This window comes from Henckelia pumila, chromosome 1, assembly GCF_033568475.1.
Source record: "Henckelia pumila isolate YLH828 chromosome 1, ASM3356847v2, whole genome shotgun sequence".
NCBI lineage: Eukaryota > Viridiplantae > Streptophyta > Magnoliopsida > Lamiales > Gesneriaceae > Henckelia > Henckelia pumila.
In genome coordinates this window covers 95,939,896-95,966,355 of record NC_133120.1, presented here as the reverse complement: position 1 = coordinate 95,966,355, position 26,460 = coordinate 95,939,896, and the positions used below count along the sequence as shown (strand labels likewise).

The 26,460-nt window shown below is 35.7% G+C and overlaps 2 protein-coding genes across 4 annotated transcripts; both read left to right on the top strand.

Annotated features, from left to right (window-relative positions):
* Positions 1 to 5,433: 5,433 nt before the first annotated feature.
* Positions 5,434 to 8,195, top strand: LOC140889165 (equilibrative nucleotide transporter 3-like). 3 transcript variants are annotated; one of them, XM_073296885.1, is made up of 10 exons: positions 5,434 to 5,641; positions 5,902 to 5,962; positions 6,060 to 6,164; positions 6,241 to 6,396; positions 6,470 to 6,613; positions 6,714 to 6,819; positions 6,914 to 7,089; positions 7,173 to 7,327; positions 7,414 to 7,672; positions 7,754 to 8,195. In XM_073296885.1, the coding sequence occupies exons 2-10, from the start codon at positions 5,912 to 5,914 to the stop codon at positions 7,862 to 7,864; spliced, it is 1,263 nt and encodes a 420-aa protein (XP_073152986.1). In that variant the 5' UTR covers positions 5,434 to 5,641; positions 5,902 to 5,911; the 3' UTR covers positions 7,865 to 8,195. The 3 variants fall into 3 exon arrangements, with proteins under 3 accessions (XP_073152986.1, XP_073152974.1, XP_073152980.1); XM_073296873.1 differs by having other exon boundaries at positions 5,887 to 5,962; XM_073296879.1 differs by having other exon boundaries at positions 5,434 to 5,804; positions 5,887 to 5,962.
* Positions 8,196 to 11,850: 3,655 nt separating this feature from the next.
* LOC140876230 (uncharacterized) lies at positions 11,851 to 26,427 on the top strand. Its single transcript, XM_073280138.1, has 10 exons — positions 11,851 to 12,003; positions 12,172 to 12,269; positions 12,853 to 12,962; positions 13,058 to 13,560; positions 13,862 to 13,910; positions 13,994 to 14,096; positions 24,461 to 24,510; positions 24,632 to 24,742; positions 25,338 to 25,482; positions 26,174 to 26,427. The coding sequence occupies exons 1-10, from the start codon at positions 11,978 to 11,980 to the stop codon at positions 26,179 to 26,181; spliced, it is 1,203 nt and encodes a 400-aa protein (XP_073136239.1). The 5' UTR covers positions 11,851 to 11,977; the 3' UTR covers positions 26,182 to 26,427.
* Positions 26,428 to 26,460: the final 33 nt, after the last annotated feature.

Below are 26,460 nucleotides of genomic sequence, written 5' to 3'. Positions count from 1 at the left end.
GACTCGGGTCATCAAATTTTAGTGAGTATCACTACACTTGCGGAAGCTTTGGGAATTCGGGAGGCTTTAAGCTGGCTTAAAGATTTGAACCATTCTAACATTCAGATAAAATCAGATGCAAAAATTGTAATTGATGTTTTAAATACCTCGACGTCTGATTTGTCTAGTTTGGGTTTATTAGTTGAAGATTGCCAATTCCTTGCCAAAGGTTTTCAATCTTGTTTGTTTATTTTTGTCAAGCGATCAGCGAACCAAGTTGCTCACGCCTTAGCTAGGGCAGTAGGTTCTGTGTCTCATTCGGAAGGTCGTGTTTCCCCTTCACCTTCCTTTATTTCCAATGTAATAGTTGTTAACTCCGTTTAATGCTATTATCTTCTTTAGAAAAAAAATAAGGTAATATACTTGTATTGTAAAAAAAAAAAAAAAAAACGGTATTTACTTGTACATGCTTCGGCTATGTCGAAGGCCCGGGACTAGGAGGAAGCCTAAACCAACAAACGATGGGCCCACATTTATTGGACTTGACTCCACGCATACGTATAACACATTCTTGGCGAATTGGGTTTGTACCAAACATATCCCATTCCCACCCAACATCAATTTCGTATTCTAATAAATAATTAATAAAAAACAAGCTATTTCAATAATAATAATAATAATAATAATAATAATAATAACAATAATACGATTGGTTTGATCGACATTCGTGTTCAAAATCATACTTGTAGTTTTGTGTATACATTTGAGCACCGTTTAGTTTGAGGTATGATATAAGTAATTATATATAAATAAGTAGTATAATGTAATAAAAAATAAATAAGAAATTATACTTAAAATTATATTGGATTTGATTGATAGATTATGGTTTATTTGATTTGATTGATTAAATTTTATATAAAAATGTTAAATAACTATTTTGTCATTTTAATAATAAATAAAATAAAAATTATATTATTTATAAGGGGTAATATAGTAATTTAAATTCAATGATTTGATTGATATGAGATAAATAATTAATGATTTGATTGATGTAAAATAAATAGTTAATGTAGTGACCCTGACTCGGATCACCTACTAAATCAATATGAGATAAATAATTAATGATTTGATTGATGTAAAATAAATAGTTAATGTAGTGACCCTGACTCGGATCACCTACTAAACAGAACTTAGGCATGCAATTTAACTTAATTAAACAGAAATCAGAATTCAACTGCGAAAACCATAACATTTATACAATCCCAAAAAAAGAAATCTGTAAATATCCAAAATAATATACAACCAAATAGAATAGCTGTATAAACCCAAAACGACAGAATAAAAACCTAAACGAAGCTCCAGCTGATCAACCACTGCCTAGCCCCTCTTGGATCCACCCGCCTCGTCCAATCGCAAACCTGCCCCATGAAATAGGGTGTCCAGAAACACAGAGTACGAGACGTGAGCATAAAACGCTCAGCACTAGAGTATGGTAGCAGACATGCATAGTATTCTTGGGATTTAGATTCTGCATAAGGTAACCGTGAGGTACTTTTGTAGATGGCGAACTACGATGACCAGAGTAGCCATGGTAGTGGAGGTGGACGCTGGGGAGATGACGATCGTGAGCGTCGTCGGGACCATCATCATCGTCATCGTGATGAGGACCATTTTAGCGTGCGCCGATTCTTGCAGATGGGTCCTAAGCCCTTGGTTGGAGGTGAGTCTCCGAAGGATGCGAAGAACTGGTTAGACCGCATGGAGACGACTTTTCAAACTTTCCACTGCACCGAGGAGCAGAAGATGGAGACCCTTGGATATCTTCTGGATGGGCGAGCTCATAGGTGGTGGAGGTTTACTTCTGCACCCTTTGTTACGGCGAGAGGAGTGGCCACCTGGGCCGAGTTCCGCACAGCTTTTCAGAAGCTGTATTTTCCTCCTGCACTCCGACTGTAGTAGCCCGTACCCTAATTGAGTAATTAAAGGATTAATGCTAATTAATTGAATTGGGTATCGGACGGATCGGAAGCTCCGAACAGGATCGAAAGCTCCGATGAGCGATCGGAGGCACCGATGTTATTACGTCAGGCATGACGTGTGGTTGGATCGGAAGCTTCGATCAGGACCGGAGGCTCCGATCACCCCTATCCGGAGTCAACAAGTGATATTTTGACACGTGGCAGATCAGGATCTTCGGAAGCTCCGATGGCAGGATCGGACGTTCCGATCGAGGTTCGGACGTTCCGATCAAGGATCGGAAGTTCCGATCGTTGTCTATAAATAGAAGGCCGAGCCTTCACTTTCATTTGCCAATTCCGAGTTCTCCTTTCCATTCTAGTCCTTTTGGAGCTGTTATAGTCTTCTTAGGCTTGGTCCGGAGGTCGGCGAGGCGTTCAGTAGTCGTAGCGGAGTTGTGCCCAAGTTCTGGAGGCATCGACATCAAAGGACTAACGACGGACGAAGGTATAGCTTTTGCTTCCTATAAATATTTAAGAGTATGCAATAGCTTAGTTAAGGCTTTTAGAGCACTTTAATGATAGTAGTATCATTTGGCAGTGTAGAGCAGACTATAGGCGTGGACCTAGAGTTGGTAGAGCTTGCACTGTATTGAGGTACGAAAGTACTGTTCGAGATATCCTGACTGAGTATGCATGTATTATGTGACTGCATGATTTATATGCCATGATATTATGCTGCATTCATTTGCATCTTGCTGTATCTCTTTCGAGATGTCTGTTAGTAGGGTTGTACCCTATCCTGTTAGTGGATGGACTTCCATCGATTTGGGTCCGGCGTATCCACGGTTATCTCGGTATGGGAGCCACCTCCTGAAGCGACGGCACAGCGTGCTACATACCAGGGCCCGGTCTGTCTCTGTTATCTGATCCTTGACCTCGAGTCTATAGGGAGTTCACTTTGCATGCATGTATACTCATACTCTCGCACTGAGCGTTTTATGCTCACGTCTCGTACTCTGTGTTTTCTGGACACCCTATTCCATAGGGCAGGTTTGCGATTGGACGAGGAGGGTGGATCCAGGAGGGGCTAGTCAGTGGTTGGCCAGCTGGAGCTTCGCTTAGGTTTTATTACTGTTGTTTGGGTTTATACAGCTATTCGATTTGGTTGTATATTATTGGATTATTTACAGATTCCTTTTCTTGGGATTGTATAATGTTATTGGTTTCCGCAGTTTTATTCTGATATCTATTTAATTAAGTAAATTGCATGCCTAAGTTCTGTTTAGTAGGTGATCCAGGTAAGGGTCACTACACCGACAGTTGAAGGTGGGAGAGCTACTGAGTCTGCGACAGGGAACATTTTGTTGGCGAATCTTATGGTCCTTACGACGGACGAAGGTATAATTTTTGCTTCCTAAAAATATTTAGGAGTATGCTTTATTTTAGTTAAGGCTTTTAGAGCGCTATAATGATAGTAGTATCATTTGGCAATGTAGCGCGGATTATAGGCGTGGGACCTAGGGCTGATAGCACTTGCCTAGTATTTGAGGTACGAAAGTACTGTTCGAGATATCCTGACTGAGTATGCATGTATTATGTGACTGCATGATTTATATGTCATTGATTTATGCTGCATACATTTGCATATTGAGCTATCTCGTTCGAGATGTCTATAGTAGGGTTTTACCCTATCCTGTTAGTGGTTGGACTTCCATCGATTTGGATCCGGCATATCCACTGGTATTTTGGTATGGGAGCCACCTCCTGAAGCGACGGCACAAAGTGCTACATACCAGGGACCGGTCTGTTTTTGCTATCTGATCTTTGACCTCGAGTTTATAGGGAGTTCACTTTGCATGCATGTATACTCATACTTTCGTGCTGAGCGTTTTATGCTCACGTCTCGTACTCTGTATTTCTGGACACCCTATTCCATGGGGCAGGTTTGCGATTGGACGAGGCGGGTGGATCCAAGAGGGGCTAGGCAGTGGTTGATCAGCTGGAACTTCGTTTAGGTTTTTATTCTGTTGTTTTGGGTTTATACAGCTATTCGATTTGGTTGTATATTTTTTTGGATATTTACAGATTTCTTTTCTTGGAATTGTATAAATGTTATGGTTTCCGCAGTTGAATTCTGATTTCTGTTTAATTAAGTTAAATTACATGCCTAAGTTCTGTTTAGTAGGTGATCCGAGTCAGGGTCACTACAGTTAATATATAGATAAATAATATGATGAGAAAAACGTGAGATGAGATGAGATGAGTTATACATATATTAGTAATACCGTGAACAGAACGGTGCTTTGATCAACTTTGACTCGGACTCGCGGAATTTATATTTTATTTCACTCATTTACAAATTATACATGGGCGGGTCAAAGCATTGGGCTACTTTGGTTTGTGGACTCAATTTTAGAGCCCCCCTTTCGGCCTCAAATAAGTGATGAAACGTGATGATGATGTATTTTTGTTTTTGTATTTTTTTCTAATAAATATATGCCAAGATAACGACTCCTTGCTACTTTTGCTTTGTTTCTTCGAACAAATTAAAAAGTTAAGGTGTATCTCAGTATGTATATCCACTCCTTCCGACTTTCGTAAGAGTTAGTGGAGTCTATAATTTGGTGGTGATGGTTGCAATCAATAACTCCATGAAATTTCTAGATGAAAAACAAAAATACCTTAAAACTCACAATATATGAAAGATCAAAACTTTGCTTGTTATTACAAAATCATGAGATACAAAAAATATATCATATAATTGACTTGTGTGTGTATATAAATATTCAACCCCAATCAATGCGTTCTTATTTATCGTGTCCATATTGGATCAATCTATCGCCATCCATTGGAGTGTTAGGGAACGGTTTTTAATACTTGGCCCCGTAATGCTTTATCTTCTCTGAATAATCAATAGATGAGATGTATATATATGTAAATAGAGTTTTGATACTAACAATGGTCGCTTACAAAAATTTTGCGCACACGTGTTATCAAAATTAGATATATATATATATATATATATATATATATATATATATATATATATGTGTGTGTGTGTGTGTGTGTGTGTGTGTGCGGGGACATGTGAAAAAATCATCTGTTAAAGAGTCCGTTTAGATACAAAAGTTATTGGCTTAAAAAAACACTTAAATACGTTCAACTTTTTAAAGTGCTTTTATTAAAAAAAGCAGAAGCAGTTTTATTGTTTAGATAAATGTTAAAAATATGATTTTTTAAATTAAAACATAAGCAGAAGCTAAAAAAGCCAAAATTTTTGGCTTTTAAAAAAGCACTTATTTAGGCTTAAATAATTGTTTTTTTAAAAAACGACTATGGTAACCAAACACATAACTTTTTAAGAAAAACATTTTTTTAAAAAAATAAGTGTTTTTCCTAAACTATCTACTGTTCCCTGCCTCAAAAGTATGAATCTTTTATTCACTTTTGTTCAAACTTTAGGTCAACATCTCTTTCAAAGACGTTACCAATTTAGTTTATGTCAGTTTCCATCAAAAAAAGAAAAAATAGTTTATGCTAGTCATCGACTCATTTTTTAGAAGCAAAAGTTTAGTTTCAGAAGCCAATAAATCTCTCGTTTTGCTTCTGGAACTTCATTCTGATTTTATATATACATCTTTGTGTGACAGTGCTTCTGTTTCATTTTCATCCATTTGTATTGCTGAATCTTGACTCTAATTGAGGTGGGTTGAGGCTTTTTATCTGAAAAGATGATTGTTATAACTACTGCTATTACAATTAGTTGTGTTAGTAGTAGACAGATTATCTGTTATATGTTGAGGAATTCAGGCATTGTAATATTGAGCTGAATGATGTTTTCCAAAGTTCTATTGCGATGTAAAAAAGGTTTTTGTTTCCTCTATTTATGACTTAGTTTTGATGGGATAGTCTGAAACTGTTCTCGTACTAATTCCGTTCAAGTGTTCAGTTGTTTTTTTCATAGAGGAGGAACTATGCCTACTGATCTTGAGACTAGTGAGGTCACCAGTCCCAGCAGGCTCGAGGTTTGTGTTCTTTTTTTCTCTCTACTTCCATTGTTTTGCTGCAAATTTGATGTGTGTTTAATTCAAATATCAATCTGTTTCATTGAATAAATCTCAGGGAAAGTACAAGGCAATTCTGGTCTGCTGTTTTCTTGGAATGGGATCCCTTATTTCTTGGAATAGCATGCTAACAATAGGGGATTACTATTACAACTTGTTCCCGGTAATTGGATTAGATTAAACTAGTCCCCTCAATGAAGGAAAAACAATTTAACTCGTTCGAGTTTCTTATGTCGCAGAATTACCATCCTGCAAGGGTACTCACCCTTGTTTATCAGCCGTTTGCGCTTGGTACAATGATGATTCTTGCTTATAATGAGGCAAGAATCGACACACGGAAGCGTAACTTGTTTGGATATATTCTTTTTTGCTTGAGTACCTTTGGACTTTTGCTGGTGAGTGCAGTTCTCATCAAAATTTGAACTCATTTTACTTCATGTTTTCTTATCACCTGCTGTTTTTTACCAGATAGATCTAGGATCATCAGGGAAAGGAGGGATTGGAAATTATATCGGGATCTGTCTTTTTGTTGCTGCGTTTGGTATCGCAGATGCCCACATTCAAGGTGGAATGGTCGGGGATCTGTCATTTATGTGTCCTGAATTCGTCCAAGTAAATTATTTTCACACCCTGGGCACTTTAGATTATACATTGTGACATAAATAACAGAAATTTGTTATATCTATGGTTGTGTTCTTGTCTGAATCCGCAGTCATTCTTATTTGGCTTAGCTGCATCTGGTGCACTTACTTCTGCCCTGAGGCTAATGACTAAAGCCGTATTTGATAAAACGAACAACGGGCTTCGTAAAGGCATCAGTAAGTTGAACTCAGGACCTCTCCAAATGAGACAAGATTATCGCGTTCATTTAAATTCAGATGATAAAAATGTTGTTTTGTTCTGATTCTGCAGTGTTGTTTCTTGCCATCTCGACATTCTTGGAGTTTATGTGTATTTTCCTATATGCGTTCGTCTTTGCTAAGCTACCGATTGTGAAGTACTATCGTAAAAAGGCAGCTTCTGAAGGGTCAAAAACAGTTTCTGCTGATCTTGCTGCTGCTGGCATTGACACCGTACACAACAAAACGGTAAAGAAAATAATCTTGAATAAGTCATGTTCTCTTCAGTTGAGTGAATATTTCAAATATGAAATTACATATTTCGTTTATAGGGTGAAGATGATAAAGATGATCGCCTAAGCAACAAACAGTTGTTACTTCAAAACATTGATTATGCACTGGATGTCTACTTAATATTTGTGCTCACTTTGTCGATTTTTCCTGGATTCCTGTACGAAAACACCGGCTCACACCATCTGGGATCCTGGTAAATGCAAAAAAACAAGGAGAAACGACTGTTACGCTTCATTAGAAATTATGAGGATTAGACCGTGTCATCTTTTATGTACGCAGGTATCCTGTTGTGCTGATTGCAATGTACAATGTGTGGGATCTTATAGCGAGATACCTTCCTCTCATCAAGAGTATCAAACTGGAATCACGAAAGGGTCTTTTGATGGCATCATTGGCACGTTACTTGCTCATTCCAGCTTTCTACTTTACAGCAAAGTATGGAGACCAAGGGTGGATGATAGTGCTTGTGTCCTTTCTAGGCCTAACCAATGGGTACCTCACAGTGTGTGTTCTCACGACTGCTCCTAAGGGTTACAAGGCAAGTTTTGATAAATGAAATTATGCTAGACTCCTAGAACTTGCCCATTTTTTAACTTGTACAAAGGTTTTCGATTTTCAGGCACCAGAGCAGAATGCATTGGGTAATCTGCTGGTGTTGTTTCTTCTTGGAGGTATTTTTTCTGGTGTCGCTCTTGATTGGCTTTGGATAATGGGCAACGGAACCTTCTGAGAAGGCTGCATTTGCTGAAACCAACCTGAAACTTGAACGAAGAGGACGCAAAGAAGGAATACAATATTCACAGGGCCGACGGTGTCACCATGTATTGTTTGTTGCCTGACGATGGAGCTTTAGGCACATAATGCTAATGATTTCTGGTATGTAATTTCAGGCATCTTCAGGCAACAAACAATAATGCTAATGATTTCTGGTATGTAATTTCAGGCACGTCATATTGTTTTGCAAAAGTTGTATTGCATAATTTATAGAATCATGCCCCTAGTATGTTCCACAAAATATCAGAGTAATAAATAAATGATTGTCAAATACTGATTTTGTTGTGGATTAGCTACGATGTGTATAACTACACGAAAAATTGTAAAATAAATTACAATTTATCTTCTTATGTTTCTAAAGACAACTATCTCGATTGTGGCTGAGTGATTGAATCATCTGATGAAAGATAGTGTCCGTAGAAAAAAATTTCACATATAGTAGAACAATTTTGTACATCAACAGCACTGCATGGCTCTAGCTTTCTAGGAGCAATCTCAATATCAGTCAGCTCCGATACAATCCTGAACCTGCCTCTAGCCGTGATCCCTGAATCACGCGAATCCTTTATTAATGGCGACGTATAGAAGCTAGCTCTGCGTCCTACTGTTGACACTAAAACATATTCAAAGTGAACAGCTCAAGTCAAGTTTGATGCACAATCCCAATTGGCCAATTCAGTTACAATTATCCATGTGATGCCATATGATATATGCATACGAGTCATGCAAGCAAAACAAACAATCAGGTTTAATCCTCATAAGGCACACAAAGAAGAAATGAGTTTGGCAACTACTCTAAATTCATGGTTAGCAGATACAGTTTTGGACAACAACCGGATATGATTTTCGTGAACCACTGAGTTCAATCTCGTCAAAATCTGAATGCATAATAACTTCAGGATTCAGCATATATCACTCAATACACTATACACACAGTTTTAACAAACAAATCCTTTACTCAACTACTCAAGAAATGACACTCTCCTTGTCAAACAAACCACCATTTCATACACGTAAACTATTCGAATTAAAGAACTTCATTAATCCTGCGCCCGGATACTTTTAACATATGTTAAACTTCTCCAACATACCATCAGTACATATCGGATTCATCGAACCAACGGAGGCAAATGATTGTTAAAACATAAACATTGTTTCATTTTCTTTTCTTGCAGTATGGATACTGCCTGTGAGGAAATATCTTATATTCCGGAGAAGGATCTTGCACTACAGTATTATTCCGTTTGAAACAATTACCTGTTCTATGTTTCTGGCTTGGATGGCTGTGGTCAAAATATTGCATTAGCTTCACTGATAATAAAGGATATTTGAAAGAACGTGTATATCACGTTATTCTCTAATTGAAAATTTTAGAATTTTGCCTTTCTTTAACATGTGTTATCTCATAAGTTTAAATTAATCTTATCATAATTATCTTTTCGTGTATATTTTAGTTGAATAACTTATCTCTTGTTTAAAGAGATGATTTATATCTTATCAAGTCTGTTGATCAAATATTTTATCCTAACAACTTTTGTGTTTGAATTTTTTGGTAGGATTTCTAAAAAGATCTATTTAAGAACACTATCCTACAGAACGAGAGGGAGAGCAACGAGGCGAGATCAACACAGAGAGAATAGTTCAGAATATATTTGAGAGTTGATCGAGATTTTTCTGAAGAAACTTTATTGCCGATCGTTGCCGAATAACCGTGTTGCCGTAAATTGTTGGAGACACTTGAAGAATCACGCGAGTGAAGTGTTGATTCGAAAGTAGTTCCTTGGTTTTTGTTTTTCGCCACATGTGTTAAACATCATATTGGTTTTTTTATTCTATTTTCTACTAGTTTTTATGATGTTCTTTATTTTCTCAATTTGTTGAGAAAAGTAGGTTTTCATATATGTTCACTAGTTGGTTTTTGTAAACTCGTTTGTTTTTCTAGTGATCATTTTGCCATGAGGCACCGCACAAGTATTAATTATTTGTGCATAAATATTTGTGTTATTTATTTTATGTTTAATTATTCCGCTGCATAAGTGTTTTTCGAAGTGTTGACAACACTGAAAATAACACTACCTCTGAAATTTTATATCTGGTATTTCTGTAATTGAGACGTCAAACCCTTTCAATATTTTAGGTTGTATTTCCACAATTTTTGAAAAGTATTTCTTCTACATATATTTTTCAAAAATGAGTTGGGAATATAATATATGTTTGATTGTGATTGATTTTCAGAAGGATACATTTTTTGTTTATCATAGATGTCATGGTATTTGAAATATATCGGGTTATTTGATTTTTGCAATATTATTTGATTATTTTATATGCTAGGACTATGATATGTTTTATTAGAGTCTAAAGTATAATATGTAAAGAAGAATTTGAAACTGGGTTAAAAATATGTTTGAGAAAGAATGTTAAAATGATGTCAGCTGCTTTTTTTTTTCTTTTCTTTTTTTTTTTCCTGAAAATGATAAACGTAAACTGCTTTGCTATTGCTTCTATGGGGGGAGAATTTTTTTTTATCAATTATATATTTTTTTGCAATAGTAATTACTATTAGGTATCTTTTTTTGGCTCTATCCTCGTCTATTTTCTCATCTTCTATTTTGTAAATTTATAAATTAGTGTACGACAACACAAACTAAATTTATGGTTCAAATTGATTAAATTTATATTATGTCATTATATGTGTGTTATATTAAAAATATATTTTGCATTGTTATTTTTCTTTTAACAAAAAATCACGTCGTCCAAAAACATGTATACAGAACATATAACAATCACAAATATTTCCTCTCAAAAAAAAAAAACAATCACAAATATTTTTAATATGTATAAATGTTCACATTTTTATATAAAATACTAAAGTCAAAATTTATAACAATGATTTCCTAACTAAAACAAGTGTACAAACACGCAACAATGAATACATTACACTAACGATTATATTATAAATGAAAATATTTCTCTACACAAAAACTCCTACAGTATCACAAATTAATTTGTGTCGCAGATCTATTCTCTCAATCTTCTTGATTTATTTAAAGTTTAAACCAACAGTCACCCCCCATTTAATTTATGCATGGAGTGGAAGAGTTTTAATATTAATAAATTTTATAGATATTGCCGCTAGTATCAGGTAGCGTATATCGTATCCTTTCAGTTCCACCTTACACATAATCATTTCAAATCCGATTCTTTTTTTTTTTTTTTTGAAAAAACATTAATGATATTTCTATAATATATATTGCGAATGACAAATTAATTATGAAATACATTCTAATTCTTTGACTGATTACAAAGTATAAATTTAGCGGCAATGAAATAAAAAAATCTAGTTAATTAAAATCACATTTAATATCCGTAATATCTACATGAATCCAATTATATATTATAATGATTATTAGGATTTAATGATAAAATATTTTACTTGAATTCCAACTCACCGAAATATTACACTTAAATTGACGTTTGACTCAAAAATATCGAAAATATATGACTTTCGATATACCAAGAAGTAGTCAAACTTAAATCATATTTTTATGGAACTGTGATGTAAAAAAGTCTTTAAAAACGAGTCAAATTACATACACAAAGTACAAAAATTATATAGATTTTACCTTATCGTTGTCATCTTCACATAATCGAACATGAGATTTTGTTACCTTTTTGGTGATTGTGATTACGATCATTCAATTTAATCCAACACGCGGGAGCCAAAAAATATCGTACGTAAATAACATTCAAAAGCTATTTTTTAACAAGAAAAAAAATAAAATAACCTCAATTAATTTTTTTTTAAAACAAAAAAAAACAAAAAACAATTTATTTATCTGAATAAAAATGGAATTTGTTAGTGTATTTTCTTCTTCATTAAATGGGTGGCCCCCTTTACTCTTCGGTTTCTTTTGCATGGCTTTGGCGCTGACTTCACTCGCATAAAGCACCGCCAAATCTCAGCCATCACCACCCACTATTCACTCGCTGTCGCTCTATAAATCTCTCTGAAATCCCAAGCCTTCTTCTTTCTTCTCCCACTCGACATTTCCAGCCATTGTTCATCATCATGGACGACTGGGATGCTCAGAAGATGTGAGTTTTTTGCACACGTTTTTTCGATGTTTTCTTGCGTCTTTTTCTTCGAAAACAAGTTTTTGTTTTTTCTTTTACTTGAATTTTCTGCTTTCTTCGTGTTAAATGACTTTTGGGTTTTGTGCGTGTTTGCGTTTGTTTCGATTTTTTGGGTTTGGGTTTTTGCAGGCTCGACAAATACATTCATGATTACATGATCAGAAAGAACTTGCACACTGCTGCTGAGACTTTCGCCAAAGAGGCTGATATTTCTCCCGAGCCTCCTGGTATATAGATCGATCTGTAGTGTAGGCCAACTTTTTAATTATTCTTTGATTTTTTTTTTAATCTCATAATTTATATACCTGTTAATGCAAGAAGTGAGCTTTATGCAGATTTGTTTTTGTTTTACTTGATTTTCTTCTGAAGTAATATTTATTTATGTGCGGGTGAAAATTTTATCTTATTGCCCAAAAAATGAAATGCCATGGACACATTCAATTAAGAGGCTATTTTTATGTAAAGCTTTTTTTTTAAACCATTTTTAATTAAAATTTAATGAATACTGATTATTGGAATATATCGATTGTTCTGATGCGGGTTGTTATGTTCTTCAAAGATTAAGTTCATGACTCTAATATTGGGAATGGAGTCATTTTAAGGCAATGCACGGTATAATTTCTGATTATTTTGCATCTAATATCTGGTAATATATTGCTGACCGAAGAATAACTGGTTTGTATTTTCTTTATGTTCATTGGAGTGGTTTGCTTTATACACACCGGGAACATTAAATGTGTGCGTAGCCAAATCACCTGAAAGTCATCTTTATTAATTTTTAAAGTATATTGATTAACATTTGTTTTTCAGCCGTCAATCCTCCTGATGGATTTCTTACTGAATGGTGGTCCTTATTTTGGGATGTGTACTCTGCTAAAATTCCGAACCAATCCGAGGCAACGAAAGACTCCGCAGACAAGGTCTTGTCTCACGAGCTTTGTTCAGATGTTGTTATATCAGTGTCTTTTATATCAGAAATTAGGCACCATTCCCTTATAAATATCATCTTATTCAGAACGTTAGCTCGGTGTTCCAAAGGCCAAATATGAATTGTATGCCATCAAGCGTCTGTCCCCCACCGCCAACGCCAAGACTTCCTGATTTTTTGCCAAACGTCTATTCAACAATGATACCAAGGCCAGATACGGGGAGTATGATGCAAAGTGCTCTTCCAACAATGATATCAAGGCCAGAACTGAACTCGAATGGTCTAGGACTGCCTCCAGTGTTGGACACCGCCACCATAGGCCAAGGGCAACCGGCAACAAATTGGATATCCGAAAATATGTCGGAGCGAGAGCGTCTCACACTCTCTGCTAGGGTGAACTCGAATGGTCTAGGACTGCCTCCAATGTTGGACACCACCATAGGCCAAGGGCAACCGTTAACAAGTTGGATATCTGAAAATATGTCGGAGCAAGAGCGTCTCGCACTTTCAGCTAGGGACTTGAATTTTAACGCCCGGCTTCTAAATGTTGATCAATTAGCTAGCTTGCCTCCGTTTTCAATGAACTCCCGGTAACTTTTATTGAGTTTATTTTTTGCCCCCAGATTTCAAATTCACTTATCATTTTAATGTTTTTTTATTATGTTTGTCTAAGTTAATTAAGTAACCTATGTGGGCAAGTCGTGTTCTTTCTCTTAAATGATTAGACTGTGCTCTATTATGATACATGGAAATTATGTTAAAAAAACTTGTATGCTTTTTTTTAGTCATTTGTCATTCAATGACTTGTTCTAAATTATTCTAGTAGGTAACCTTTGACGTGATATCCGACAAGATACAATATGTTTATTTACTTTGCAATCCTGATTGCAGCTATCTCCAGAAGGGGGTTCAGCAGAAGCCTCAGCGCCCTGTTTTCATAGTAAGTAATTTCAAAAATTGGTCATGTAGGATCAAATGAACAAAAGGTGAGGATTTTACATTATCATTCTACATGTTTTGCAGAATGGCGGGTCTCGTACGTATTTGGGGAGCTCCTCAGCTGTAAAGGCAGTGCCTCATGAAGCATTGAAACTAAAACAAGCTAAAAGTGAACCTGATGATACCGGTTTGTTTCCATCCTGGTCTTTTTCCACTTTTATATTGGGTAATGAGCAGTATAGTTATGTGTCTAATTATTGCTCAAATTCTTGCACAATTTTTGTTGTTTCCACTTTCCTCTCTTACACCTCTTGTTGGATTCTTGAAGCACCAACACACAATAGAGAATCTGAGGCCTCTGAGAGTAAAAGGTTTGCATCTCTCATGTTTTTTGTCAAAATGGTTTAAGAAGCTATGAAAATCTGAGTGCTGGCATTCATTTGAACTCTGACTCAAGGTCATGTTTGAGATGCCAAACACCGTATATGCAAGTAACCTCTTGCACTCTAAGAGTCCAGTTTTATGTCTTTCATACTGTAATTTCAAAAACATGTTGGGGGACCTGTTTTGGTTTAATAATTCCAGCAGGTCCACCAACCTTGATATTGAGGTAGGTCTCTGCCTGTTGAATTTCCTGTAAATGTGATTCATTTTCAGGAACCAGTCTACAATGCTTGGATCCTAATAGCATTGTGATTCTCGATAATTTTCTCGAAGCAAGATTTGTTACAAACATCTCTTGCTAGAGACATTTCTTATACACAAGTGAATTTTTTTAAGCTCATATTCTCTTATGGATCACCAGAGTATGATTGCTCTAGGACAATACATAGAGAACTCTTCAATCATGGTTTAGAATTTTTTGGATTCAAAGTGACAAAAACTCATGCTGCTGCCTCGAATTAGGCTCTTCAACAAGTTCCAACTCTGCGACTTCTGCTCTAGCTCCTGATTCCAAGAGCTTATCTGAATCATGAAGCAATACAAGTGGTTAATATTTCCTCAAGCATGGTGCAAAGGAACACGCTCGCCTTTTGACACAGAAAAAGTTGTGGTCATTATTTGAAGAAGTTTTGTGTCAATCATATTATAGTGATTTGGAAAAGGATAAATGGACATATGAGGAAGACGATGACTTTTAATTCCTCTTTTTTTAGCTGATTGTGTGGATTTCATATATTTGATTTGCGTTAAACAAGTTGTGGACATTCAACTTTGGTAATCTTATCTTATCTTATAACTAAAGTAAGTGGAACTTGGATTTAGCTTTCAAAAGTTGTGCCAGCTGCGCTAGGGCTAACGCAGTCAATTATGACAAATAAGGGAAAACGTGAATGATCGAAGGTTCTTGAAATTTGTTCTTGAACTTCATCATCTCAACATATAATATAGTTTGGGTATGGAGGTATATTCTTGGGATAATATACTCTCAAATGGAGGTTGGACATACCCTTGCGAGTAGATCCAGAAGATTTGGCAAATGGCTAAGAAGTTTTAAGCCTGATATCCGAAATCAAAACTAGAACTACAATGAGAAAGGCGTGGGGAGGCGCAAAAGCACAGGAATGGAACATAGGTCAAATTGGGCAAGTCTATTCCTTGTGCCGCATGTTTCTTAGCTTGTTTATATACCAAGATCCCTAAAAAAAAAATAGCATGGCGATTACCCTAACATGTGTGAGGGTGTTAGAAGGCTTGTAAAGTGATGGGAACTCCTCAAAGCATATCCAACAAGCTATCATTCAAATGACAAAAGTGAGTCAATGTGTATTTGCGCAAAACTGAAATGAATATAACAAAGATACAAATAATTTTGTCCACGTATACCTTACAAGTTTGTATATCGAAATAAAATGCTATTCGTAGGATCAATGCCCTGCCGTTATACCAATTCATAGGATCAAAACCCTGCCGCTATACCAATGAGCCAGTGATTATACCTGGTGGTGAATTGTAGAGCTCAAATGTATTGAATCAAAAAACAATCCATGCACCACGTTTGTATCGATATTCCATATAAGCGTCCGCAGAGATCTATATGGACAATTATTGCTCTCTAACAATCCCATACATTGATTACACCAATGAAAATTGGTGATGTGAAATTGACTATGATATCACTCGTAAGGTCGAGTGTGTATCGTTATACAAAGATTGTATATCTGGTGGTAGCAATACTACTCAAATCCTAGAAATGGCACAACAACCAAAAGACAACGTTTGCAAAATTGACCCTCATATCTTTTGTAAGATCGAGCGCATATCATTAGACGAAAAACGTATAGTTGATGGTAGTAATACAACTCAAATCCTGTCAATGACAACCACCAAAACACCATGTTTAGATCGTTGTGTCATATTGTTAGCTACACAAGACAATAAGAATAATTGATGATCCTCGATATTATTACTCTATTGTATTACCATATGAGTTGAATCATTTTAGCAAGAACGAAAATTGAGGTATTTAATGATTTATTTATAGACGTAGATTATAGATAAATATAGATTTATAGATTTCAATACGATTACTATAGTTTTGAAGGGAGTTTATGGAATTAATTCATCATGCAATTGATTTTATGACCAATAAATGTCGCGAAGGTAGTTGAGTGTTAATTTGATTATAAGAGTTGTCTTGGGGTACAATAATGGGAGAACTGATGTTATGATATTATATTTTTATGCACAAAGGTGCATTTAAAATATCATAAAAATGTCTAGTTGGAATCGTTTTTGTCTTGATGACAAACTAAAGTAATTAGTTGACCATGGATGGAGGGTAGATCTAGTTTATTGTTCGAACTAATTGCACTTCTACATCAACACTAAGCTAAAAATAGTAACTTGAATGCAAAAGGTATTTAAATGGACAATTCTCGCTAATTGTTATCTTTTAATTTGTAATATAAATGATACTCAATTAAACTTAATTGATGATTATAAATGAATTTATGGAGTCTTGAATGACAAACTGGCTCGGGGCGTGAGAAAAATAAATAGTATCACTTCGTAGATGACCGAAAAAGCAAATAGGATATACATGAGAGGGATTATGAAAACATTTGGCTATTGTTTGGTCATGCATTACCAATAATTCAACACTAAGGTTGTGTTTGAATTGATGAATTTGGAATCCATAGATTTCGATTATAGTTTACTTGTTTATAATGAAACGATAGATCAAATCTTAAATCCACTCCTTGCTTTACACATTAGTAATACAAAGTATAATGGGTTTCACATGACACCAGTATTGAGTGGATTTGAAATCCATCCTAATGAATATGGAATACTATATAAACACGTAAGAGTTTGAATTTAGTTTATTACTTTTTTAAACAACAGAAATACATTTGGAATCCATCAATAATTATTGAATCCAAACACAACCTAAAGGATCTTATGAAATCTTATAATGTGCCAAGACATGAATAATGAGGATGGTGTTGCGAAGATACCGCGATTCACTTTATCGAATGAAATGAGAATTTATTCAAGTTTAAAGGCAAAAAAATACAAATACTCTGGACATCTCTAGGCATGAGTCCAGCTCAACAAATTAGAAGCAATCAAATTCTTGGCTCAATACTTCAAAAACGAATGTCTAATGGAAACATATAGTATAATCATCAAAGAACATAAGTTTGTGTTGTCCTAAAGATTTTTGAGAACACAAGGTATAGTACCATTAAATTTTACAAGACATAGTGAGAAACAAACTTTCATGATCCGGGAGGAGCCTTGATAAACCTTCTTGAACCATTTCAAAATATGCTCAAAGTCGACACAGTGAAGTTGATGTCAAGCCAATTGTGAACCTCCACCAAAGATTCCTACTCAATGTGCAATTCCAAAAAAAAAATGGTGAACTATATTGGTGAAATCAATCTAAACCAATAAGTTTACCAAGTGCTCCTCTCTAGATAATGAAGGAATGATTTGGTGAAATCGAGGGATTCATACTTTAGATGTCCAATTGTCCTTCATTTTTTTACCGTTACGTCCAATTGTTCTTCATTTTTTGTGTCGTTAGTAGTCTTAGCATGTTCATGATCTCAATACCATCTTTATCTCATACATTTTCAGAAAGAAAAAAAAATTATAATTTTAGATGATAAACTAACCATAATTTCAACCTCATATGGGACCTATGGATCAATTACATTCTTAGGTAGATGCTTTTCGGGGAGCATTTCCATCCTGCCAGTGCTACTTTCGTTAGATTTTATTATCTAACATCCAAACTATAACGGATATTTAATGAAAAGAATCGATATTATTTTTTGGATGTTGATCCTTTCCGAAGTTTGATGAGTATTGATATCTATAGCTTTAATGCCAAAGAGGGGTTCAATATAATGTTTTATCACACTAAGCACTATCAATCACGTGATTGATAGAGTTGTCAAAATAAGCTAATTGATTTATGTGTGTTCAACATTTGAATACTATGTATTTTACCATTCAATAAATTCTTTAGCGTCATAAAAGTATTACTATCATCACTTTTTTTAGTCAAGTTATTGTACACCTGAGTGTCAAAGTTATTTATTGCCGTGCCGGGGCCCAGGCCCTCGCAAGCCACAAGCGTGACTGAACAATATGCTTATGTAGAAACTACATTGTATTTTTCCTCGCTTTATAAAATATTAGTCCAAGTTGCTATAAGAGTCCACTGAAACCACTATAAATCATGATGAGAATTGGTCCTGTTTGGTAGTTGCTCGATCAAGGGAAAAAGGCACTGAGTTTAGCTACTATGTTTAGCTAGGACTTTGTAACTGTTTCAGTTATGCTAACTAATCTTGAAAGCATAACTGAATTCAGAGCTAGTATATTAACTTCTGACGTCATTGTATTCGATCAACTTGTAACTCAGAATTACTCTCATAATCAAAGAAATTCTCTTGGGGTGTTGGCTGCCATGGAGTAGGTATTTCGATACCGAACCACGTAAAATCTTCTTTGTCAATCTTCTTTACTTCTTCATGCATATGTGCTGCGTGTGATTGTGTTAATCATCGTCAATTAAATTCAAGATCAAAAGGAACAATCACAACAAGTGGTATCAAAGCTTTCGGTGAATCTCAAGAATGGCTTCAATGGCGAAATTTGAGATCGAAAAATTCACAGGGACGAATGATTTCAGCCTGTGGCGAATCAAGATGAAGGCTCTACTGGTACATCAAGGAATTTCTGATGCGATAAACAAGGAAGCCATAGCTGCCAGTACAAATTCGAAGAAAATGGCAAGCATTGATTCTAAGGCGCAAAGTGCGATCCTGTTGTGTTTGGGTGATGAAGTTTTACGTGAAGTTGGTGAAGAAGGATCGGCCATGGAAGTCTGGACCAAACTTGAAGGTTTGTATCTCAAGAAATCATTGGCTAACCGTTTATACCTCAAGAAGTCATTGTACTCGATTCACATGAAGGATGGAAAAGACTTGAGGAAACACGTTGATGATTTTAATAAGATCATTCTGGATCTTAAGAATATTGAGATCAAGATTGAAGAAGAAGATCAAGCCATTCTGCTACTGAGCTCTCTACCAAAACCGTATGAACATTTTGTTGACACCATGCTGTATGGGAAACAAACTCTGACAATGGAGGAAGTGAAATCTTCACTTATGTCCAAGGAGTTACAGAGGAAGCAAGTGTTCAAGGAAGAAAGTAGTGGAGAAGGGTTGATGATCAGAGGCAGGAGTTCAAGAACAGATTTCAGAGGTGATTCACGAGGAGAATCAAGAAACTATAGGAGTAAATCTCGTTCAAAGTACAAAGAAAAATTGAGATGCTTTTTCTGTCATAAAGAAGGACATTTCAAGAGAAATTGTCCAGACTTAAACAAGAAAGAACAAGTAAAAACTAATACTATAGAGACAGGAGATGCATCGGTGGCTAGTGATGGTTATGAATCATCAGATGTTCTTTTAGCTGCTATTTCTGAATCCAATGAAAATTGGATCATGGATTCAGGCTGTTCATTCCATATGAGCCCTCACAGAAGCTGGTTCTCTGATCTAAAAGAAGTTGAAGGCGGATCAGTGTTGCTTGGAAACAATAAAGCCTGCAAAATTGTAGGGATTGGCAACATCAAACTTAAACTTCATGATGGCTGTGAGAGGGTACTTTCTTCAGTAAGGTACATTCCAGAATTGAAAAGAAACCTCATATCAGTGGGAATGTTAGATGCAAATGGTCTAATTGTCAAAGTTGAGAATGGAGTTATGAAGGTACTGAAGGGGTCCATGGTCATAATGAAGGGAACCAAACAACATGGCCTTTATACACTACAAGGCAAAACGGTAGTTGGTTCATTAAATTCCACAACAGCTGTTAGTGATAAAGTACAGCTGTGGCATCAAAGACTTGCTCATGTCAGTGAGAGAGGTCTTCAGGAATTGAATAAACAAGGAATGTTATGCAATGATGTTATTGGCAAGCTTGGTTTCTGTGAAGAATGTGTACTTGGAAAGTCTACAAGAGTAAAGTTCAAACCCTCAAATATGAAAAGTAAAGCTGTTTTGGACTACATTCATTCAGATTTGTGGGGGCCCTCAAGAGTACAATCTAGGGGAGGATCAAGATATTTCATATCTATGATAGATGATTACTCCAGAAAGGTATGGATCACAATTCTCAGGACCAAAGATCAAGCTTTTCAGGCCTTCAAAGAATGGAAGTCATCAGTTGAAACTCAAACAGGGCTAAAGGTTAAGAAACTCAGAACTGATAATGGTCTTGAGTTCTGCTCAGAAAATTTCAATCAGTTTTGTAAAGAAGCAGGTATTTCAAGACACTTGACAGTAGCAGGGACACCCCAACAAAATGGTCTTGCTGAAAGAATGAATAGAACCATTCTTGAAAGGGTAAGATGCATGTTGTCAAATGCATCACTTCCACCAATTTTCTGGGCAGAGGCCACAAAAACAGCAGCTTATCTTATAAATAGGTGTCCTTCAACAGCAATAAACTTCAAAACTCCTCAAGAGAAGTGGACTGGAAATGCACCTGATTATTCAAATCTAAGGATTTTTGGTTGCACGGCCTATGCACACATCAGACAAGATAAGATTCAACCAAGAGCTAAGAAGTGCATCTTCTTAGGTTATCCTGATGGTGTTAAAGGCTACAGGCTGTGGTGCATTGAATCAGGAAATGAAAAGTGTATGATAAGCAGGGATGTTGTGTTTAATGAAGAAGAATTCCCTTATAAGAAAGGAGATGCATCCAGAAATAAAACAGGAACCTCAGAAAAAATGCTACAAATGGAATTAAATTCAGATTGCTTCTCTGATTATTACAGTCAAGAGAAAAGAAAAGAAACACCAGAAACTACACCAAGAGATCAAGATGATGTCACTAGAGATCAGAGTGAATATCAACTCACAAGAGATAGACCAAGGAGGACTATTAAAGCTCCTGTCAGATTAGGCTTTGAAGATTTACTAGCCTATGCTTTTGTGACAGCTAGTGATCTTGATGAGGTGGAGCCATTAGATTTTGAACAAGCCATGGAAAGCAGAGAGAGTTCAAAATGGATCCAAGCAATGAAAGAAGAGATGAACTCTTTGAAAGCAAACAGAACTTGGATTCTTACTGATAAACCTAAAAATCAGAAGGTAGTTGGCTGTAAATGGATTTTTAAAAGGAAGGACGGAATCCCTGGTTTTGAAGGAATTAGATACAAAGCAAGATTGGTAGCTAAGGGCTTCACACAAAGAGAGGGGGTTGATTACAATGAGATTTTTTCTCCAGTTGTAAAGCAAACATCCATTCGGTTGATACTCTCAATGGTGGCTCAAGAGGATATGGAACTTGATCAATTGGATGTTAAAACAGCCTTCTCGCATAGAGATTTGGAGGAGACTATTTACATGAATCAACCTAATGGTTTTGAACAGGGGAACTCAAATCAGGTGTGCTTGTTAAAGAAGTCTATCTATGGTTTAAAACAGGCCCCTCGGCAATGGTACTTAAGATTTGACAGTTTTATGGAGAAAATTGGATATAAAAGATCCAATTATGACACCTGTGTGTATTTCAAGAGAGAAGTTTCAGGGTGTCCAGTTTATCTTTTGCTATATGTTGATGATATGCTCATAGCAAGCAAAGATAGAAAGGAAATAAACTTACTCAAATCCAAGCTAAGTACAGAATTTGAAATGAAAGATATGGGAAGTGCTAGCAAGATTCTTGGAATCAACATTATTAGAGATAGACACAGTAGGAGACTGTTCTTATCTCAAGAAGGTTATGTTGCTAAGTTACTTCAAAAGTTTGACATGATTACTTCAAAATCAGTGAGTACTCCTATTGGACAACATTTTAAGCTGTCTAACACTCAATCACCTAAAGATACTGCTGAGGTGGAGTATATGGAAAGAGTGCCATATGCAAATGCTATTGGATGCTTGATGTACTGCATGGTGTGTACAAGACCCGATTTAGCATATGCTATAAGCATTGTCAGCAGATTCATGGCTAGTCCAGGAAAGGAACATTGGCAAGTACTCAAGTGGATCTTGAGATACTTAAACGGTTCAAAGGAGATAGGACTGTGCTATGGAGGAGCAGACAGAAATAAGAATGTTATTGAAGGTTTTGTAGACTCAGATTATGCAGGATGTGTTGATTCAAGAAAATCTATCTCAGGCTACATATTTACAGCCTATGGTGGAGCTATAAGCTGGAGAGCCAGTCTTCAGAAAGTTGTTGCCTTGTCCACCACAGAGGCAGAATATATGGCTGCCACAGAAGGAATAAAAGAAGGAATTTGGTTACATGGCTTCATAAATGAAATTGGAGTTGATCAAGGTGAAGTTGTGATACATTGTGACAATCAAAGTGCATTACACCTTATCAAAAATCCAATGTTTCATGAAAGATCGAAGCACATTGACTTACGGCTTCATTTTATTCGAGAGATAGTAGCAAAAGGATTAATCAAAGTTGAGAAGATAGCTTCTGAAGATAATCCTGCAGATATGATGACTAAATGTTTACCATTGTCCAAATTTCAGAAGTGCTTGGATTTGGTAAAGATAACAAAACCTTAAGGCTAAGGTTTGCAGTCAACACAAGGAAGACAAGAGAATGAACAAGAAAACAGAACCAAGGTGGAGATTGATGAGAATTGGTCCTGTTTGGTAGTTGCTCGATCAAGGGAAAAAGGCACTGAGTTTAGCTACTATGTTTAGCTAGGACTTTGTAACTGTTTCAGTTATGCTAACTAATCTTGAAAGCATAACTGAATTCAGAGCTAGTATATTAACTTCTGATGTCATTGTATTCGATCAACTTGTAACTCAGAATTACTCTCATAATCAAAGAAATTCTCTTGGGGTGTTGGCTGCCGTGGAGTAGGTATTTCGATACCGAACCACGTAAAATCTTCTTTGTCAATCTTCTTTACTTCTTCATGCATATGTGCTGCGTGTGATTGTGTTAATCATCGTCAATTAAATTCAAGATCAAAAGGAACAATCACAACAAATCATATCCAACATTTGTTTCTAGCCACGTGGGAAAGGAGCATCACATTTATTCTCAACAAAGATCATCCAAATTTGGAGCTGCTTAGCGAGTTCACCTGTGATAAATAGTTTACAGCATTTATCATGGTTTTTGCATCTGATTGGTGTTTCTTTATTTAGAATTAAAGTATGTTATTTGAAGCTATTACTACCTTGCGTGTTAGTACAGTGTTGCTATTTCACTATCAACCTGGTAAGTGTTGAGGCACTTGCGTTTGGACGCAATTCTGGTCCTCAACAAGCTAATGAAGTTTATACTTCGCTTATAACTAATAATACAGGGAAGCCCCTGTATTTTTCTTATTATTATTTATAAGTTCGCTAGGAAATTAAACAAAATCTGTTTGCTACATTGACGATATCATAACACTGAATACAAAATGTTTTCTTACTCTTTTGTTTAAGCATTTCAATGAGCAATTTGTTGGTCGACTATGATGGCATAAGAGATAAACTATCGTAGATCATGAATTTAACATAACCATATAGTTACAAAAGGTTCCAAGTTGTAGCTTCATATAACGAGTAAAAATTGCACATGAAGGCCGTTTTAGAGACGAGAAATATTAATTCTCTAACGGACTCAAACTTATATACAATTATTTATTCAGTGCTTTTTGAGTTTCTTAAATCTCTTCATCTAGTCCCATTTATTTAATCAAAGATGTGATGAACAGAGGCTTCTATGAGTTAAATCAAGCACAACATTTATACTATAACATTGCTCAGGAGCAGTTTCACAAAGAATAACACATTTGGTACTAAGCTTAATAAGTATGCAATTATTACCTTCAATAATATCATGGTGCATCCGGAGATTAGAAATTAAGCATACTATTTATCTTCCTATTGCAAAATTATTAGTGGTTATATAATGTCGACCTCCAATAAAGATGCAATATATTTCTCAATTCGGTTGATAATATTGTGGAAGTTGTAAATCTTTGGGTGCCTGGCCTTTATTGATGAGTTATTGCATTATTCCTTTTCAATTTTTGATTACCTACAGGAAGGGACAAAGAAAATGAACTTGTTTCATCTGGTGGTTGGCCTTCCAGTGTAAGGACCAGCAAATTTAGTATCTCATTTAATTCAGTAGTTTTTTTTTTTCTTTTTTGCATTTGGAACTCAAATGATCCATTGACACCAAAATATTTCATCTTGTGCTAAATTTGTGCAGCAAGATAGTATATCTTACTCGGTGGAACAATCTGTGGGAAAGCTGATGTTAACCAATTTGGGCAGCAGTTGTGCTCTTGTTGATGATGCCATAAATGCAAAAGATTTGCAAGTAAGTTAAAATAATGACAGGTCAAGTTTTACAGTATCTGTTTGTTTCAAAAATTGTTGTGCTTCATTTAAAATCTACCTGTCTTCACAGTTCTACCTGACTACTTCTCCTTCAAATAAAACTCACTTGCATATCATTTTCGATTATTTCTCTCTAGGAAGTTTGTTGGTTTTTTCACTACTTCACATTTAGTCTACAGTCTTTGCATCAGGTTTCTTTACGTTCAATATCTACTGCTTCTCTTGTCAATTTATGGGTTTAAACCAAGCACGAAGACGACATGGATTTGATTGTAATGCCATTTATCCTTGATAATACATGTTCTTGTACCAAAAATACACGAGAGAAAATGGGTAGCTCGTAAATGGCAGTCTGGTTTCTTGGGAACATTATATATTGGATATCCTTGCTCAGATTTTGCATAAATGAGTATCGTCTACCTCATATATAGCATGTATGTGGTATGCTTTTAAGCAATGCACATCCTCGCATATTTCAATTCATGTGACATTTATTCTCTTTACTTCACCTACTTTGTGGCAATGGGTTTTGCTAGTTTCTACTGCTTCAGCCAAACTTCATCTCTATTATGTAGAGTGGCCGGACAGCAACAATCGTGGATCCTCTGGATGGTTACATCCAATCTTTTTTCTCAAATGAAGAAGACCCAAATGAAATGAGCTCTTCTTTCTGTACTTCACCAGGAAGTTCTCTCTCTCGAGGAGAATTTCAGCCGAAAGGTTAGTTTTACTTTTCATTTCCCTTATCTTCTCCAGGGATTGAGTTGTTTTATGTAAGGATACATCAAACCAGACTTGGAGTGATACATATAAGGGTTTGAGAGGAATGATGCTTTGAAGATGAACTAACTTTATTGAAAAATACGCTGAGAAAAGGTTGTCTGTTTATGTAGAATCATGGTGTTAGAGAATCTCAAGCTACAGCAACCACTCAAATCTCTCAACAAAAGTCTGCTAGCTTGTTGTAACATTAGCTGTATATTTTCAAATATTTGTTATTACCTATCCCTTGCATAGTTGCATTTAGGCTTGCCAATAGAACCGCATCCCGTGTACACTTTATATATTGCCCTGAACTCAATACAAATCAATGAGAAAGTTTATCATATTAAGATTCTCTTAAATCTTTCACATGGCTCATCCTCGAGTGTTCTTGGTTAATGAAATTAATAGTAGCCTCTAGGCATACCAGCAAAGAACCCTTGGTAAAGGAAGATATGAACTTTTATGGCAACTTTAGCAGCAAAAAGGGAATGGAAGAGCTTATTCTAACATTAAAAGATCTTATTTTGATATTTGTGTGGTTTTTTTAAACCTTCTGAGGTTCCAGTTAGTTAGAAAATCTATAATCTAAGTCTATATAAATTCTTCCAATAATTCCGAGCCTAATCTTTTCAATTCATTTCTGCAGGCAAATGACTTCTGGAAATCCTCTAGTTGGCAATGGCTGGATACATCAAACCCAAGGTGATATCAATAGTTCTGCTTTGGCGAAGTCGTTGAAGAGCAAGACCATTGCAGTCAGCCATGATCGTTGCATATATGTATGGAAATACAGCTACTTTATATAAGTACAGACAATATAGACTAAAGCTTTATGGACTCCTTATTCTGTTTGAATTGTAATACATTTATGCTCAGATTGCCTAGCTCCTTTCCAGACGATTTAATTATTCTACAGAACATGTAATTCTATAC

Coding starts and splice junctions, on each gene's coding strand:
- LOC140889165 (XM_073296885.1), top strand. CDS start 5,912: ATGCCTACTGATCTTGAGACTAGTGAGGTCACCAGTCCCAGCAGGCTC. Junction 6,614..6,713: donor TGTGTCCTGAATTCGTCCAA/GTAAATTATTTT, acceptor CTGAATCCGCAG/TCATTCTTATTTGGCTTAGC. Junction 7,328..7,413: donor TCACACCATCTGGGATCCTG/GTAAATGCAAAA, acceptor TTATGTACGCAG/GTATCCTGTTGTGCTGATTG.
- LOC140876230 (XM_073280138.1), top strand. CDS start 11,978: ATGGACGACTGGGATGCTCAGAAGAT. Junction 14,097..24,460: donor AAGTGAACCTGATGATACCG/GTTTGTTTCCAT, acceptor GATTACCTACAG/GAAGGGACAAAGAAAATGAA. Junction 24,743..25,337: donor TAAATGCAAAAGATTTGCAA/GTAAGTTAAAAT, acceptor TCTATTATGTAG/AGTGGCCGGACAGCAACAAT.